This window comes from Mustela lutreola, chromosome 15 (genome assembly GCF_030435805.1).
Source record: "Mustela lutreola isolate mMusLut2 chromosome 15, mMusLut2.pri, whole genome shotgun sequence".
NCBI classification, from domain to species: Eukaryota; Metazoa; Chordata; class Mammalia; order Carnivora; family Mustelidae; genus Mustela; species Mustela lutreola.
Window position 1 is genome coordinate 40,540,460 of NC_081304.1, and position 18,977 is coordinate 40,559,436.

Sequence of the window (18,977 nt, forward strand, 5' to 3'; positions counted from 1 at the left end):
CAGGGTTATGGAGACTGTCGTATGGTGTGTGCACATTGTTTTCATCATCTGTCCTGATTTCTAATCCATTACCTTTATAAGAACTATCATAATTTAGGGTGGAGAATCCCCGGGCACATCCATTTGTGGGTCGGTTATGGTCCCATTCCAGCCTGAGTTCTACAAACACCTATGATAGAGAGTGAACTGAGGTTGGAGCTCAAATGCATTCAAACTTTTGAGAACTGCGCTTTGTAGACTTAGCAGGTAGACTCGGGTGATTGAATGACCTAACAGGAATTCGAGGTTCGGTGGCCGAAGCACACCCAGCGTGGTGGGGTAGGGATCCCAGCCGGCACCGCAGACCCAGCTAGCCGTCAGCTGGGACGGGCACCGGCCGGAGCGACGAAAATCCGATCCCGGGACCGGTAGGTATGAGGCTGAGGCTGTCGCGCGCGCCCCGCCTCTCCCGCGCCGCCCCACCCCTGGCTTCCTCGTGACCTGGGTCCCGCCCCCCTCGGCCACAGCACCCCCGGCTGATTGGCCCCTCCGCGGCGTATCCTCGGGCTGGCAGCCAGGCGGGCGCGTCACGTGGCTGAGCAGCGTCCAGGGCGCCGAGCCGCGGGCCGCCAGGCATGGACCGTCAGGCCGCCGGAGCCCGGGGGCCGGGGGCTGCTGAGCCGCCTCGGGGTCCGCCAGTGCCGAGCGCGCGGGAGTCGCCCCCCAGCCCGGGGGTGAGCGCGGCCGCCGGCAGCAGCGCGGGGCGGGAAGTTGCGGGGCTCGCTGGCCGGGCGAGGCGGGGCGAGGCGGGGCGAGGCGAGGCGAGGCGAGGCGAGGCAAGGCGGGGCGGGGCGGGGCGGGGGCCGTGAGGCCGGAGGAACAACGTTTGGGCGCGCGCTTGCGTTGGAAACTGCCGGGCTGCGGCTGCCTAGGGCGTGGGAGGGGGCGGGGGAAGGCGAGCGGGGCGGGGAGGGGGGGCGGGCCGGCCGGCCATCGCGGGGGCGCCTCTGCTTACTCGCTGAATGGGAGGTGATGCTGATGGCCGAGAACTGGGGGCCGCTGCCGGGGGCCTGGGCCGGGGCCAGGTGAGGGCTGCGAGCAGAGCGCTGTCCCCGCTGGACTTGGGACCACGGGTGGGGATGCACGGCTCACCCTGAGCACCACATGACGTCTGAGGCGCGCTCTCCTTTTCTGTTTACTGAAACCCAAGGCCCGGCTTGACGCAGGGGTTCCAGAAACTTGTTTTCATTTGCGCGCCAGACAGCTCCTGCTGTTTCAAAAGACCGTTATTACTGTCATCACCTGTCCCTGTTTACAGTCAGTCAGTCCTGCTGGATGGTGAGCTCCGTGAGGGTAGGAACCCTCTGCTGAGTGCTGTTAACCCAGCGCCTAGTGTCCTAACGTGCCACGATAGACGCGGCTGTTAATGGGAGAGAGGACAGGAATGCTTGTTTAAGCATCAGAGATGGTACTAAACCCGAGTAAGATAACAAAAATGCAGTGATAGACTTATACACAAATTACTTTGGAGTGTGCATAGGATGATAGTGATTCCATCAGGAGGTAGCAGGAAGGATGCGGGCTTTCTCTCCAAGGGGACAGGTTGGTGGCGCCTGCAGAGGTGGGGAGATGAAGGACAGAGCAAATGGGTGGGAGCTTCGATGGCACAGCCTCAGGGCAAGGGGAGAGGACAATGCTCAACAGGTTGAGGGGCGATGATGGGTTGGTGTGAATGCCTTGGCCAATTTTATGTGCCCACGTGGAGGGCTGTTGAAGATTTTTGAGCAGAGTGGTGGTTGATACTATTAAGGCTGGGCAGGGTGGGTGAGTGGGGAGGGCAGGGACCTACCGCAGTGGTGCACATGAGAGATGCTGCCAGCTGACCTGTAGCCGTGACCAAGGGTTGTCACTTACTACAGGAGGTACAACTTATTCATTAAGGGAGGACTAGGTCATGAGCTAATTGGGGCAGGTGCCAAGTGCACTTTAGAGGTAGGCACAAAGAAGGTGGGTTTAAACTCTACTGGTATTCCATTCCTGCAGGGTGTCAGGTGTTTTCACAAGTGTTATCATAAGCCCCCTGCAAGGTCAGAACAGTTATCCCCAATTTCTGGAGAAGGAATCCCAGGCATGGTGGTTGAGGTTATCTCTCGGAGGTCACACTCTGAATGAATGGCAGAGCCGGGATTGAAACCAGATCTTTAATACGCAGGCTGTGAACATTTCTTGTTCTATTTACAAAGCGATCTTGGAGGTGATGGGATTTCAGGAACTTTTGAGTGATGGGAGCAGAGAAGCAGATGGTTGGCAGTAAGGGAAGAAGACTTCCCTTCAGCATCACTAAAGAATTACAGCTCTCTTGCCCCCATGTATCAGGAGACAGAATTTGTTAGAAAATGAAGTCACTGGAAAGGTAAAAATGAACATGGTGCACGTAGCAACTGCAGGAAATGGCTACCAACCGAGGGCTTAGGGAACGAAGGAATGAGGTTGGAATGATTACAATTTACAGGCTCAGAGGGGAGGCTTCGCAGAGCTGAAGTTCCAACTTCTGAGGAGGCGGCGCTGCCCACAGCCACGGCTGGGGTCTCCGAAGGCACAGGAGGGGGCCTGAGGGCCTGGGCTTCGGACCCCTGACGAGAGGGCCCAAGGAGGAGGTTGGCAAACTCTAAACTGGATGGAGCGGCCCCTGTAGGAGGGTGCCACGGGGCCCCGAGTGTCGCTGGGGGCCGAGTGTCACTGGGGTGGTGTCCACAGGAATAGGAGGGAGCAACGCCCTTCCCCCTCAGGCCTTGCCGCTGCTCATAGGGCAAAGCAGAAATGGGGGTTGCAGAGCCACAGCCCCATCCTCACAGAGGTGAGGGCGCGAGATGGTAGTTTAATCCCGGGGACGTCCCACACAAATCCAAGTCCTGGGTAACCATCTCTCCTTCTTGCAGGCCAGCTTTGCCCTCGCCGACCATTCCGGGCAGGAGCGAGAGGCTGAGAAGGCCATGGATCGGCTAGGCAAGTAGCCGGTGGAGACGGTGAGGGTGGGGTAGGGTCGGATGTGGGGACAGACCAAGGGAGTAAGGAAGAGAGGGACCGTCGCTACATCTTGTTGGCCTCCTCTTCCCAGCCAGTTCTCTTTGCTGCTGAGTTGTGTTTTCTGCCCAGTGTTTCCACAGTGCCCCTCTGTGGTAGCCCCACTGGAGCTTCCATTAAGGAGGTCATGACCTTGTGTTCAAACCCTTCCCGTCTCCCGAGAAAGGCAGCTTAGGGCAGCGTGGGCTTTGGAGCCAGGCAACATTATTTTCACTTTGAGCTCCGGCTCAGAGTCCTGGGTGAGTTTTGAGGCCTTAGATAAGTCATTTATCCTTTCTTCCTCTTTAAAATGGGGATAATAATGCTTAACTTCAGAGACTGGTTCTGAGGTTGGGTGGGAGGATCTGGAGCTGTAATAGCCACCAGCTACTGGTACTCTTTAAATCTAAGCAAATTATAATTAAACACAATGAAAACCTCAGTTCCCTATTCACTTTAGCCACATTTCAAGTGCTCAGCAGTCCCACATGGCTCTTGCTAGCTAGCCTGTTGGAGCACAGATGAGAGAAAATTACCATCATCACAGGAACTGCTTAGTGCTGGTCCGGGAAAGGCACTGTGCCGGCATGTAGGTATGGTCATAACTGACACTTGCAGAGTCAGGGCCAGGGACAATTCAAAGTGTTTCTTTTCCTGTTAGCCTTTTTTTCTTTTTTCTTTTTTTTTAATTTAAGATTTTATTTATTTATTTGTCAGAGAGGAAGAGAGAGCACACACGCACGCTCAAGCACACACAAGCAGGCAGAGGTGGAGAGAGAAGCAGGCTCACTGCTGAGCAAGGAGCTGGACTTGAGACTCGATCCCAAGACCCTGGGACCATGACCTGAGCCAAAGGCAGTGGCTTAACTGACTGAGCCACCCAGGCATCCCAGTTAGCCCTTTTTTTCAAACAAACAACTCTCACAATACTCTTGTCTTCATATTTACAGATGAGAAAACTGAGGCACAGTAAAAAATTAAAAATGTGGTCAAACACATATAAGGTGTACATTTAGCAATTTTAAAGCATACATTTCAGTGGCATTTCATGGCTTAGTTCCTGAACATTTTCAGCACCCCACGAGGAAACCCTGTACCTGATAAGTAGCTACACCCGCTTCCCCGAACCCCTGGCGACCATGATCAGCTTTCTGTCTCCATGGATTTCCCAGTCCTGGACAGGTGCATGTGAGTTGCATGATATCCTGTGTAACCTTTTATGTCTGGCTTGTTTTGCTCAGCATAATATTTCCAAGATTCATTCATGGAGCATAAATCAGTACATTCCTTTTTATGGCTGAATCTTTCCATCATCAGGATGCGCTACATCTTGCTTGGTTATTCATCCTGTGGATGGGCATTTATTTGGGTTTCCACCTTCTGGTGGTCGCAAACAGTGCTGTCAAGAATATTTTTGTATCAGTCTTGTTTAAATACCTGTTTTCAGTTCTTTGGGATATCTGTTTAAGAGGGGAATTGCTGGGCTGTGTGCTAGTTCTGTGTTTTAAGTTCTTTTTTTTTTTTTTTTTCTTTTTAAAGATTTTATTTATTTATTTGACAGCTAGAGATCGCAGGTAGGCAGAAAGGCAGAGAGGAAGGGAAGCAGGCTCCCTGCTGAGCAGAGAGCCTGATGCAGGGCTTGATCCCAGGACCCCGGGATCATGACCTGAGCGGAAGGCAGAAGGCTTTGAGCCACTCAGGCACCCCATGTGTTTTAAGTTCTGGAGGGCTTGGTGGAGTCCATTTCCACTCAGTCACACAATAATAATTGGCACAACTGGCATTCAGACCGGGGTAGTCTGGCTTCAAAACCCATGCCCTGAACTATTGGTTTTTTGCTTATAGCTACCATTATTTTACAGTGTTAGTAGCATAGCTGTGTTTAGGCTAATTTTTTTCCCAGCTCTGACCTGCCATCACCATAGCTCAATGTGCTGGGAGGCCCGTTATCCTCCCCCAAATTTTCTTCCATTATTTTGAGACCTTTTGAAATTATACCTTCCAGCCCTCCCCAGTATTGGGAGGAGGAGACGTGGCGGTCTCTTGTGACTGGATGGGTTCTGCCCTTCTGCCCGCTTTCCTCTTGCTGTCCCCTTGCCCTGTGCTTCCTGAGGATGAACAGAGAAATAAAAGAGTTCAAATTCAAGTTTGTATTGTGAAAGCTTGTCATTTGTCCACATGCCCTTTGCCTCAATTACCTGTAAACTACCAAAACACATAAACTATACTTGATTTGCTTGATTCCCTGTATGAATTACAAGACTTTGCAATTGCCTCATTTAAGGCAAAATGTTTTATTGAAAAAATGATCAGCCCTTGTTTGAGAAAGATAAACAACATTTTTTTTTTTAAGTGTTCAGGTGGCTAAGGAACTCTGTACCCCTGTTTCACTCTTGCCCTCTCAGTAAGTTTGCCAGACATTTTCCAAGCACACAAGTAGCCTTGTATTGTTGCTAGTGGTTTTTTCAGACCTTCTTCCTTCTGTTGATTTCTTAGCCAGTGGAGCACAGAGCATCCCTAATGGTAGTCCTACCCACGGTGAGGGCACCCACTCAGAAGAGGAAGGGTTTGCTGTGGATGATGAGGATTCTGACGGGGACCTGAATACCTGGGAGCTGTCAGAAGGCATGTCCGACCGTCCACCCAAGGAACAGGCTGCTGATCTTTTTAATGAGGACTGGGACTTGGAGTTGAAGGCAGATCAAGGGAATCCGTATGGTAGGTATGGCGTATCTAGGGTCCTAGACCAAGGTTCGGAGAGCCTCCTACTGTATTACCCCAAAGGCAGGCAGTTTGGAAGATGGACCCAGTCTCTGAGCTTAGCCTGATACCTGCCTGGTACAGGGCTGAAAGGTCTGTGACAGCTTCTCTTCATATTGGAAAAAAAAATGCAAATTTTGCAGTTGACTCTTAAAATATCTGTGTGAATCTAGCAGCTGCAGAGAGAAGTGCTGTCTTCTGCATTTGCAGTCTCTGCACTGCTAAGGGCTCTGCTCTGAGAAGCACCACCCAGGGGGGGTCCTCAGGCCGCAATCCAAGGAGGGCTCTGTGTGTGTGCTTTTGAACTGCAAATGTCTGTCTCCCCTCCCCTCCTGCCTTTAATTTTTTTTTTTTTTCTTTAAACTGCTTGCAGATGCTGATGACATCCAGGGTTGCATTTCTCAAGAGGTCAAACCTTGGGTGTGCTGTGCCCCGCAAGGGGACATGGTCTACGACCCCAGTTGGCACCATCCACCTCCGCTGATACCCCATTATTCCAAGATGGTCTTCGAAACGGGACAGTTTGATGATGCTGAAGATTGAGTCTGCAGCTGTTTGCCTGGTGGGTGGGCCTGCCCTCCAGATGAAGGTCTCTCTTCCTTTCATTGAGGTGAGAGGTCACATTTGAGGACACATTCCCAGTGATCCCTGAGTTGGACACACAGACTGGTGTTACCTAAGGCCCCGATGTCCTCCAGTTCTTCTGTTGTTGTTTTTCATGAGGTCCTCCTTGGGACATGTGAGTGTTTGTGTCTGTGTCAGGAGGAGTTGTGTTCTTTATAAATAAAGGTAGAAAAATTTGAAACGCTTTTGTTTACTACCCCCCCTTTTTTTAATTGGATACTTACCAGCAAAGCCTTATTTCTTCAGTTAAAGTCCCTAGCTTACATTTTAAGATTGGACGTACTTGGACCCTTATAATTACTCTATGGAAGAAAATAATTTTTTGGCCAGAGAGTAGAATCCAAGTCATGTTGGTGACTTTGTGGCTGATTTCTATTCCTGTTGATGAAGAGTTGACCATTTACTTAACAAGGACTTTCAGCAAGCTAGAACACGAAATGGCAAAAAAATTAAACCAGCAATTATATAGCTCTCAGTTGATGAAAGGATTTTGAACCTTATTTTCCATTTAATTTTTTGCTCTTTACAATTACTACATGAAGTCACATTTTTAAAAAAATGGCCTTATTCTATTTTTTCAAGATTTTATTTGTAAGTAATCTCTACACCCAACATGGAACTTGAACTCACAACCCTGAGATCAGGAGTTGCACACTCCCCCTGACTGAGCCAGCCAGGCACCCCTAAATTGTGTCATTTTAGAGATGAGGAAAACAAGACTCAAAATGTTTTGACTTCGGCAGGATCCCAGAGCCAGGAAGTGGCAGAGCCATGCCGTAACCCCACACATGAGTCTGAGGTGTGCTTTCCTCAGCTGCTCAACCCCTTGTGAGTACCATCCTGGAGGTGGGTTCTGGGGCTGTGCCTTGGCAGGTCTGTGATGCACCAGCCTAAGTTGCCTTTGCCTCTCTGGCCAGCTCTGGGATTGCTTCTTACCTCCCTGCCTCCTTCTTGAAGTTGAATCAAGAACAAAGTGTGTGCCCTACAAAGTGTGTGAGCAGGGCAGAACCTTATGAGGGACAGAGGTGGCTTTCGCTGTGAGGGGCCTCCTGACCAAAACCGTCCCAGGGAGAAAAAATGTTCCCTCTACCACCATTGCTAAAGGGACAGTCATAGACCATATCACCACACAACTCTTTCTTTCCTCCTCCTCCTCCTCTTCATCCCAGTGGCTGGAGCTGATTAGACCAGTGTGAAAATGAGCATTTTGGTGTAAAAACGTGAACTTGAGAAACTGAGCCAAGAAATGTTGGGGGCTTGAGGAGGATAGATGGCAGAGTGGCTGTTGATGGGATGTGTTGGCCCATGCATGAGCTGGAGCAGCAAGGCAGCTGAAACTGAATAAAAGTGAATAGAGGTACAAGTCATGAGGTGAGAGAGTATACGGGTGTTGGAGGGAAGGAAGAAAATGGGGTAGGAAAAGCCCATGTGCGTGAGACGCTGAGCAAAGGAGATTCACCAGGTCCTGCTGCTGTGATCCAAGGAGCAGCTGAAAGTCTAGGACACTTTCGTTTTGTAGTAGTTAATCTTTGCGGTTCCTCTTTTAGGTTGTTTCCAACAAAGTGGGTAAGAGGGCAGTAGGGTCTCCTGGAGGAAGGATGTAGAAATTTGGGTATGTCAGGAGAGCAAGAGAAAGAGGGAGCTTAGTCAGTTGTTTTGATTCAAATAGTGTTCTGGTGCCCCTCACCCCCACCCCTCATTGGGTGAGCCAAGCACAGAGAGATGTAGAAGGTAATTCTCCAGGCTGTGAACATTGGTTATCTTGGGGTGAGGTGGGAAGTAAGGGGGAAAAAGTAATGAAATGGAAAAATACTAATGGAAATACATACCATAAAGCTGCTCTGATAATACTGTAAAGAAAACATTGCGTATGCAAGTGACAAGGGCTAACACGAACAAATGGAAACGATTATGTGATGGAATTGCAGGGAGTTCCTTCTTCTTCTTCTTCTTCTTCTTCTTTTTTTTTTTTTTTGAAAGATTTTATTTATTGGAGTGTACGCAAGTGGCAGGAAGGGGCAGAGGGAGAGGGAGAGAATCTCAAGCAGACTCTATGCTGAGTATGGAGCCAGATGTGGGGCTTGATCCCACGACTCTGAGATCAGGATCTGAGCCGAAACCAAGAGTCAGATGCCTAACCGACTGAGCCACCCAGGCGCCCCTTGAAAAACTTCTAAAAATAAGAACTTTCCAAAAGCCTTTGTGTTAGATTAGGATTCAATTAGTATTCCTTTTTTTTTTTTATTTTTAAAAGTAGCATATAGGAATGGAACAGAGAGAAATGTCCAGAAGCAGTGAGTTTTCCAGCCATGTTTTTTTTTTTTTTTTAAAAGATTTATTTATTTATTTATTTGACAGAGAGATCACAAGTAGGCAGAGAGACAGGAAAAGAGAGAGAGGGGGAAGCAGGCTCCCCACTGAGCAGAGAGCCTGATGTGGGGCTTGATTCCAAGACCCTGAGATCATGACCTGAGCCAAAGGCAGAGGCTTTATTTAACCCACTGAGCCACCCAAGCACCTCCCAACCATGCTTTAATGTGAAAGCCTTCAATCAATGACCAAGTAATTTTTGTTCTCTTAAAACTATAGAGTGTGTATGACAAATGAGTTTGTAGGATAAATTGTTAGACAAAATTGTGGTTATTTAAAAAATAATGGAATAAAAGGAAATATTGATTTCTAACCAGTGTCCTATAATGAAGAATTCCAATTTTTAGGTACTCAATAAAATGAAAAATAAAACAAAACATCAGGAAAACTTCTGTGTGTTCAAATCCCTGAATGCCGAGCTGAGAAGTGTCAATCTCATGGGGAAATGGGAACTTAGATATTGCTTAGTTTGGGCTTGTACTATGTGTAGGAATTCTCTCTGCCCACTTCTAGTCGTGGGGAGCTCAGTACCTCAGAAGGGGCCCATCCACGGCTGGCTAGTGCTCTTTGTTAGAAAATTCGCCCTTGTATTAAGTTGGAATTTACCCATTTGGTCCTGGTCTGCTCTGTGGTTCTGTCCTTCAAATATAGAAGATTAGCAATCTTCTCTGGCTCTTTGTTTCTAGCTAAATAATCAACAGGCAATTGCATATGTGTGTCTGGAATCAGAAAAGGGAGAGGAGAAGAGAGGGCAGGAGGGAGGGGAAGGAATGTGGTGGGGATCTTTGAGGTTTTGTAGGTGTTGCAGCGCTGACAGAAGTTGAACTTGTTCTGTGAAGGCTAGTGGGAAGGAGAGGGCCAAGGACGGGACCTTGTGGCGTAGTAGCAACGAAAGGTTAGAGGGAAGAGTGATCCCAGAGCCAGGCTGTGGCGGGGAGGAGGAGGAAAACCAGGGGAGGATGGGTGCCTCACAAACCAAATCTGAGAAGAGAGTTGTAAGAAAGGGGGTTGGCAGGGCGCATGGGTGGCTGAGCTGTTAAGCGTAGGCCTTTAGCTCAGGTCATGATTCCAGGGTCCTGGCATCGAGCCCTGTATCAGGCTCCCTGCTCAGCGGAGAGCCTGCTTCTCCCGCTCCAGGTCCCCCATGCGCTTGTGTTCTCTCTCTGTCATAAATAAATAAAATAGTAAAGAAAAAAAGGAAGGAGGACAGACAGGCCTCTTATAGAGAGACACCAAGTAAGGTGAAGGCTTCAAAGGACTTTCTGGGATGCGGGAGTAAGAAAGTGTTTGTGTAATGTACTGACTTGGGGCAGGTGCGGGGTGGGGAGCATGGGCATTTCAGGCTTAAACATTTTGGGGGATTCATGCGGCCACTTGACCTGCTGCCTTTGGTTACTCTGGTTTTTCTTGACTGGGGGGTGGGGGGAGGGTTGGGCAATGGTGCCTCCCAGCCAGCTTCCCTCAGGATGAGACGTGAGCTAGCCTGGGAAGAGTCCACAGAAGTGGACAGAAGCCACTGGAGAAATGTAGGTGCTAAGGGACTGTTAGGAGGAACAAAAGAGAAGCTTTTATTCTGACATTTCTTGCAAGCAGTATGGTTTGCCCAGAAAAGAGTCACCACTGACTGCAGCAAAGTTTTGAGTGAGGGAAAGGAGAGTACAGACGTGTTTTTCAAGTGACTGGAGGGCATTTGTGATGTGCCTTTGTTTCTCTCAGGCCGGCCCTCTCTCCGTGCAGGCATGCTGTTCATTGCCTCACTGGGGGCATGTGACAGGGTTGAAGACAACCAAGACATTTTTCTACCTTTTGTTTTACAAAAAGGGACTTACTATGTTTTTTTTTTTTTTTTTTTTGAAGATTTTATTTATTTATTTGACAGAGAGAAATCACAAGTAGATGGAGAGGCAGGCTGAGAGAGAGAGAGGGAAGCAGGCTCTCTGCTGAGCAGAGAGCCCGATGCGGGACTCGATCCCAGGACTCTGAGATCATGACCCGAGCCGAAGGCAGTGGCTTAACCCACTGAGCCACCCAGGCGCCCCAGGGACTTACTATGTTTTTAAATGTTTCTTTCTCTTTTCCCTCCCTCCCTTCCTTTCTTCCTTTTCCTTGTAAAGAGGCAAGGGGATTTTGGATCAAAAGACTATGTGTCTTGAAGAAATTTGGAGGGAAGAATGATCCTCCACAACCTTCCCCCAATCCCCTGGGTTGTGAGAAGAAAGATAGGAGAAGACACGTGAGCCCTGCTTCCTGCTGTGTCCCTGGGAGTTAGATCCTCAGAGAGTGATAGATGTTGATGCTTCTATTTTTTTTTTCTATTTATTTTTTTTTAAGATTTTATTTATTTGAAACAGAGCATGAGCAGGGGGAATGGCAGAGGGAGAGAGAAGGCTCCCCGTTGAGCAGGGAGCCTGATGCAGGGCTGGATCCCAGAACCCTGGGATCATAACCGGAGCTGAAGGCAGATGCTTAACTGACTGAGCCACCCACGCGCCCCTCTTTGTTTTTATATATATATATATATTTTTAAAGATTTTATTTATTTATTTGGCAGAGAGAGACACAGTGAGAGAGAGCAGAAGCAGGGGGAGTAGGAGAGAGAGAAGCAGGCTTCCCGAGGAGCAGGGAGCCCAATGCCGGGCTCGATCCCAGGACCCTGGGAACCTGAGCTGAAGGCAGACGCCTAACGACTGAGCCACCTAGGCACCCCTGTTTTAATATTTCTCTCTGGATGAAAATCTTTCAGTTTTTGTACTGTAGCAGAAGAAACAGAACCATGCCATTCACAATTTGTATAGATAATTCTGGGTTTTTTTTTTTTGATGACTCCACTATATGTCTGTTACGACTTTCTTCCCTGGAGAAATTCTGGGGGGAATGTACACTTTCACTCTACCCCTAAATTAGTCTGGGGACAGTTTGGTTATCATGAGACCACAGGATGATATGGTAGGTGGAGTTTCCCCTAGCTTTGCTTTTTTTTTTTTTTTTTTTAAGATTTTATTTTAAAGTAATCTCTACACGCAACATGGGACTCAGACTCACAACCCAGAGATCAAGAGCTGCACGCTCCATGACTGAGCCAGCCAGGTGCCCTACAAGCTTTGCTCTTAAATGTCTGAATGGCTGGGTGGATTGACTGTGGAAGCTGCAGATGACCACTCTGTGTATAGAAGACCTGCCCTGAGGAAACCTGAGAGCCCCTTCCAGGGAGATGGAAGCGCACTCATCCGCTAAGTAAATACCGTGGTGCTACAGTACCCGTGTTTTTCCAGACTTTGCCTTCTTGGACCCAACTTTTTATAAGATGGTTGGAATATGGAAAAAGAGAAAAAAAAAACCCTTAAACCCTGGCTGGAGCCTATCTGGATTCTGTCTCCCACTTCTCCCCAAGTAGACTCCCCACCCAAATAGCTAAAAATGCTGGATCTGGAGGGCTGTGCCTGTGTATGCGTACACATGTGTGTGAGCGTGGCCGGCCAGGGAGAAGAAGCTGGAGGGTGTAACAGGAAAGCAAGCGGCGGGGCTGGCTCCCACTTTGTTGACTTAGTGAGTCTGGCTGCAGAGCGGAGGTCTTTGGAAAATGGCTTCGCTGCTTCTGGCAGGTTCTACTGAGCTGGTTCCGGGGCTGAACTAGATCTTGCAGGTGTTTATGGGCCTGGGGTTGTGGGGCACCAAGGTTTGCAGAATTCCACCAGGATCTGTGGCCTGTGGAGTAAAATATAGGCTTGGTTTCTGAAGATGTTATCTCTCTCCAGGATTTTGTGGTCCTCCCCTTTGAGTTGGAGAAATGTCCCGAGGAAGGACACTTCCATTTCTGACCATTGCAAGGTGCAATTTGTTTTCCTTTTTTTTTTTTTTAATTTCTGGTGAGATAATTGTGATTTCAGAAACAATTTCCTCTGACCACTTCTTAGCTGTTCAACAAATGGGGCAGATGTAAGTTAGAGCCATGTGTTTGGCAATTCTGGGCGGACAGGGGAGTTTCTCCTGGCTGCGGCCTGCGACCCTATTCCATTTTTCCAGCAGGTGGCAGTAAAGACCCACGCACTGTCTTCTGCGTGACCCACTGGGTGAGGGGCCCTGGAGGAGGTGAGGCCTGGCTCAGGGTTACCATCCTGTTAGTGGGCCTCCCGCCGGCTGGCAAACTTCCCCCTGAATTCACGGGCAGGGTTTACTCCTGATTTTAGACGTGACGTTTCTCAGAAAAGGTTGCTGTGGAATCTAGGGTAAGGATCACCATTGTTAACTGCCCCCTACACCTACCTGGGAGGCTGGCTTATGGTGAGTGCTTAGTACATGCTTGCTGACTTCAGCTAGAGTGTGCATATATGTGAGGGAGAGTAAAACACATCCTCCCTCTGTCATATGGTGTATCAGGTGATTTTCCTTATAAAGTCAGCCTCATAAATCTCATTTTACAGAAGAAGTTGAGGCTCGGGGAGGTGGAATAATTGGCCAAAGATCACAAAGACAGGTTCTGATCCCTTATCTGGGCTTCTGTGCTTTCTCTCCCAATATGGGAAACACGGAGATGTACCAAACATCTAGAACAAATTTTGTTTCAGAAAAAGCAAGGAAATGCAATGCAGGTTTGATCTTTATTCATCTGTTTATTTCTGAACACCTGCTATATTCTGTGTGCGGAGGCTGGAGGGTTGGGGGACCCGATTCCTGCTCTCAGGGGGCTCAGAGCCTAGGGGGAGGGAAGTGGCCCTGGAGGACTGCGCATGCCCAACGTGCAGCGGGCTCCTGGAAGAAGGGCGGGACGCTCGGGTGACCCCAGGCTAGAGGGCCCTGGTGCTGAGTCCTTGAGGATTTGGCCAGGCAAGAGATGGCAGGGATCGTCCAGGCAGTGGCGCCGTGTGTGCCCAGGCCCTAGCTGGGAGCGGGCTCACATATATGGGGAACTGACAAGGGACATTGAGAAGGCGATGTGAGGTGAGGTGAGCCAGGTGCCCTGGAACCCAGGTGGCTTAAGAGGTGCAGGAATGAAACACAGGCAGACCTTCATTTTCACAAGATCCCTCTAGTTCCTGGTGGAGAGCATGGCCAAGAGGGAAGGCAGGGAGGGTATCTGGGGCTGTAAGCTAGTAAGAGAGGACGGTGACCACAAGTAGAATGACAGCTGTGGAGCGGGAGGGACACTGACAGATCTGAATATAGAGCCGGCAGGAGTGGGGATGGAGTGAGGGTAGGGCAAGGGAAGGGAAGGAGCCTGGGGAGACCCTGGGTCCTGGCTTGGGCAGCTGGGTGGATGCGGTGGGCTCTGGTGTGCAAATTATCTTGGCAGTCCATGAGATGTTCCCACCCAGTGTTTGTAGAGGAAGGTGCCGTGTGTCCCAGATGTTCACCTTTGTTCTCAGGTTTTGGAGGACGCCTCTGCTTTGTGCAGCCCCGCACCCTGAACATTGGACAATCATGCCTGCTTTTCTCTCCGGGAGCATCCCCGAGTGCTCAGGAGATGGTACTGAGGTGTGCGTTCTGGTTGCCTCTCCTGCATCTATCCCGCTCCTCTGGAAGACCACCCCTTTCTCATGCTACCTGTGGACCCTGGGGAGAGCTAACTCCACCCCTGGAGGTAGGGACGAGGCCTGGGGTGGAGGCCCAAGTTCACCTGCATAGTGAATCTCTCCCCCTCTGTGTTCGTCTCCTAGGCTGCCTAACAAATTACCATGAACCTGGTGGCTTAAGACAAAAGAAATTTATTTTCTCATCATTCTGGAGTCCAGAAGTTCAAAATCAACTTATCAGCAGGACTGTGCTCTCTGCGGAGGTTTAGAGGAGATGAGGTTCTTGGATTCTTTTAGCTTTTGGTGGCTTCCCCCATTCCTTGGCTTGTAGCCATTCACTGTAGTCATGGTTTCGTCTTCACGTGGCTTTCCTCTCTGGGTCTTTCTCGTCTTCTGTCTCTTTTAAGGATATTTGTTGTTGGACTTAGGGCCCATCTGGTACTCCAGGATGATCTCATTGTAAGGTCCTTAGCTTCATTGCATCTATAAAGACCTTTTTTTTTTCCCCCCCCATATAAGGTCATATTCCTGGGTTCCAGAGGTTAGGAGAGGGGCACATTTTTGTGTGTGTGTGTTGGGGGGAGCTGCCATTCAACACAGTACAACTCTGTGGATGGCAGGAAAGAATGAAATTGGGACCAAGATGACATCACTGAGCCCCTCTATCAAGCAGCCCAGCTGCCTGCCTATTTCAGGACTTCTGGTTATGTTATTCAACAAAACCTCCTTACTGCTCTAAGCCAGGCTGATGGACTTTGTCCCCTGGCACTTGGTGCTGAATGTGGACCTCTGGAGTTCTGCGTGTAGACAGTTGGGAGTGAGGGAGAGATCACGGAGACTGGAATTTTCGGCCAGGCTTTATTGTTGCCCCACGGACCGCTGGTATGAATATATAAATGGGGTCCTGGTCCCTGCAGAAGGCCCTTCAAAATGGAAACCACTGTGGCTTCTGGTGTTACAGCCTCTGCATTCCAATAAGGACATACTAGAACTGGAAAGGGGCCAGACAATGGAGCGATGAAGGGCTTTTCCCATCAAGGCACGCTCCACGGTTGGAATTCTTTAGCCTGGAAAGATGGAGGCCGAGGAGGAGGCATAATCCCAATCCTTTAGACAATAAGGCTCATCGACAAGGTGGAAGAACAGACTTGCCCCTTACGTCCCAGATTCCTTAGCCCCGAGGGTGCCGCTCCTAACGCTTTGAGAAGCTGTTTGAGGGCCGACCATAGAAAGCGCTCCTTTACCCAGTGGGGAGGCGAACGCGAGGCTCTCGGGCAGTCTGGTGTAGTGCCCTGCGGTCAGGTGGGCCAGGCTTCCACCCCCAGCTCCAGTGGTGTGCTTGTGAGCCATCTGCTTTTCTCCCCGAGTCTCGAATTGCTCATAGGTAAATTGGGGGCCGTAACTATAGCCTTATAGCTCCCAGCTCTGACACACACATGATCAACTTCCTGCTTGTTCCCGCAGGTGGCCTGACTGCAGACCCCCCACGCATGCCCGAGACCTCTTTCCTCTGCCTCGCTCAGGGGCTGTGGAAGCAACTCCCACCCACCTTTCCCTCCTTGTCTGTTTCCCTCTTCCTTCCTCGTTATTCTTGTATGCACAAGAACCCTGATCGTCTCTCCCATCTGAAAACAACCCTCTCTTAGCCCACTTCCCCTTGAGCTCCTGCCCACTTTATCAGCCCCTCTTGGCAGCAAAACTCCTTGGGAGAATTGTTGGTACTTGTCTCCTTTGTTCAAGGAATCTTTGCACCATGGATACTCTTATTTCATATAAACGGAATCATACAGTATATGGCCTTTTGTATCTGGCTTATTTTACTTAGCAGGATGTTGTCAAGGTCTCTCCATGTGGTAGCAGGTCCTAGAACATAATCCTTTATGATAGCTAAATAATATTCTCTTACATCACTACACCACATTTCTTTTATTTTTTATTTTTTATTTTTTATTTTTTTTAAAGATTTTATTTATTTATTTGACAGAGAGAGATCACAAGTAGGCAGAGAGGCAGGCAGAGAGAGAGAGGAGGAAGCAGGCTCCCTGCTGAGCAGAGAGCCCGATGCGGGACTCGATCCCAGGACCCTGAGATCATGACCTGAGCCGAAGGCAGCGGCCCAACCCACTGAGCCACCCAGGCGCCCACTACACCACATTTCTTCATCCACTCATCACCTCATCAGCTGATGGCCATTTGGGTCCTTTCTACCTTTCGGCGATCACGAGTAGTGCTGCCGTGAGCGCTTGTGTGCAAGTTTGTGTGTGAACCCGTTTTGTCTGTTGTTGAATAAATTGGCCACGAGCATTGTATTTTCTTTCTGTCTGATTTTATACTCTGCAAAGATTATTTCTGTGACCTGAGATTCATCCGTCTTCTTGCAAAGCAGTAGCTTGCTTATTTGCATTCCCAGGTAATATATCATTATGTGAAGATATGTGAAGATTTACTGAAACTAGTGTTGATGGATTTTGTCCAATTTGGGGTTGTTATGGGGACCGATGCTATGAGTGTTCTCGATCTTGTCTTTTGGTGAGCACATGTACAGTTGGCTGTCAGACGCACCTAGGAGTGGAGTGGCTGGGTCGCAGTTGGTGCACCTGTTGGCTTTAGTAGGAAACTGTCAAAGGGCTTTCGGAGTGGTTCCAATATTTTTACTTTATTTTTTGTTTTTTATTTTTTAAAGACTTCATTTATTTATTTGAAAGAGAGTGAGAGGAAGTGCGTATAAGCCGTCGGAGGGCAGAGGGAGGGGAGAAGCAGACTCCCCACTGAGCAGGGAGCCTGATGTGGGACTTGATCCCAGGACCCTGGGATCATGAACTGAGCCCAAGGCTGACGCTTAACAGATGGAACCACCCAGGTGCCCCCCAAGGAGTGTTTGGAAGTTCCAATTGGTCTGACATTTTCACTGACACTTGACATTTCCACTTGAGTGTTTAGTAGACATCTCAAACCTGGCAAGTCCCAATCGCAACTACTTATTGTGTCCTATAAACCTGCCCCCTATTAATCTGACGGCAGTGTGGTCCTTCCAGAAAGCTTGGAGTCATTGTGATCTATCCTTTTGATATCTTACATCCAATGTCAGGAACTGATTTGGCTTCCAGACACATCTGAACTATGACCTCATTGCCCGTCCTGCTACCAGCCTTGTTGGAGCTACCATCATTTTTCATCTAGATTGCTAGGAATAGAAATAACAATCTTTCTTTCTTTCTTTTTTTTTTTTTAGAATTTTATTTATTTGACAGAGAGACAGTGAAAGAGGGAACCCAAGCAGGGGGAGGGGGAGAGGGAGAAACAGGCTTCCCGAAGAGCAAGGAGCCTAATGCAGGGCTCGATCCCAGGACACTGGGATCATGACCTGAGCCAAAGGCAGATGCTGAATGACTGAACCACCCAGGTGCCCTAGGAATACCTTTCTGTTTGGGTCTCCAGGCTTCCATTCCACATATTCTGAGCACAGCTGCCAGGATGATCATTTTTTTTTTTTTTAAGAAATTTTGGTAAATGACACAGAACATAAAATTTACCACTTTAAGCACCTACGGTGCAGTGGCATTAAATACATTTACAGAGTTGTGTGGCCCTTACCACTGGGTGATCCTCTTAATATGTAAGTTAGATCACCTTACTCCTTGGCTCTAACTCGGGGGACTCAGCATTGTGGAGAAAGAGTCCACGATTTTAAAATTTTACAGCGGCCCATCAGTCCTTGTCCAGCCTGGTCTCCTGTTACTTCCGTGACTTCATCTTCTCCTTGGCTCTCTCCATGCCAGGCCCGGAGGCCTGCTCGTGTTCCTGGAACAAGCTGGGTATGGCCCTTAGGACCTTTGAGTTGGGGATTGCCTCTGTCTGTCTGGAATTCTCTGCCCCTAGATATTCCTGTGGCCACCTCTCCTGCCCCCTTAAAGCTTTGCTCGCTTGACTTGAGGAGTTTTGCCCACTATATGGATTTAAATATGAGAGCTGGCTTGTGGTTCAAGAATGCTCCGGGTGAAAGGTTTTTTTTTTTCCCCCCTACTGTCCACCCACTTCAATGTTTATTTAACATGGGCAGTTTTCCTTGCTACTCTGTGGGGAATTTTATTCTACAAGCTGATTGCTAGCCCACTCCTGTCCTGGGGAGGTAGCCCAGCCTGACAGAAGGCTGTCGGTCAGATTCTCCATCTTGACTGGGAGTGGCTCTGTCTCCCCTTTCATGCTCTCTTCCAGGCCTTGAAAAGCCAAGCTCAAGGTTGCTTGGCTTTGGCATGTTTCCTCAGGGAGAAAGCCAGTTTCCACATCCTGTCCGGGTTCCTGCTTTCCCTTCTTTTTTTGGCCTCTGACCCTTTTTGCCAGCTCACTTGGTGCCTTTAAAGGAGTGAAACATTTCATCCAGCACTTTTAATGTTTCAGCAGGAAGTAGTTCAGAGTGTCTAGTCTGCTCTATTGCCAGAACCAGAAGTGCATTTAATGGCAGATTCAGGAAGGCAGCACATTATAGGAGAAAAGACTGGGGTTCAGGAATCCTTGGGCCCGATCCCAGCCCTCTGCCTTCAACCAGCTTGATTTTAGATAAGTCACATGGACCCTCTGGGCCTCAGTGCCTTCCTCAGAAACATAAGGGCTGATGGGGTGGGTGGCCATCTAGATTCTGTGACTCTGTGGTACTGAGAGACTCTCTGTTTT

The 18,977-nt window shown here is 49.0% G+C and overlaps 1 protein-coding gene across 2 annotated transcripts; it reads left to right on the forward strand.

Annotated features, from left to right (window-relative positions):
* The first annotated feature begins 558 nt into the window (after positions 1–558).
* On the forward strand, positions 559–6,607 carry COPRS (coordinator of PRMT5 and differentiation stimulator). 2 transcript variants are annotated; one of them, XM_059148435.1, is made up of 4 exons: positions 559–713; positions 2,919–2,989; positions 5,543–5,760; positions 6,176–6,607. In XM_059148435.1, exons 1-4 carry the CDS (start codon positions 615–617, stop codon positions 6,343–6,345), a joined length of 558 nt encoding a protein of 185 aa, XP_059004418.1. In that variant the 5' UTR covers positions 559–614; the 3' UTR covers positions 6,346–6,607. The 2 variants fall into 2 exon arrangements, with proteins under 2 accessions (XP_059004418.1, XP_059004419.1); XM_059148436.1 differs by lacking the exon at positions 559–713 and adding an exon at positions 938–1,064.
* The last annotated feature ends 12,370 nt before the right edge of the window (positions 6,608–18,977 follow it).

What these genes read in the sequence shown, in the direction of transcription:
- COPRS (XM_059148435.1), top strand. Translation starts at nt 615, where the DNA reads ATGGACCGTCAGGCCGCCGGAGCCCGGGGGCCGGGGGCTGCTGAGCCG. An exon ending in AGTCGCCCCCCAGCCCGGGG is followed by an intron (nt 714 to 2,918) that starts GTGAGCGCGGCC and finishes TCCTTCTTGCAG; the next exon opens with GCCAGCTTTGCCCTCGCCGA. An exon ending in AGATCAAGGGAATCCGTATG is followed by an intron (nt 5,761 to 6,175) that starts GTAGGTATGGCG and finishes AACTGCTTGCAG; the next exon opens with ATGCTGATGACATCCAGGGT.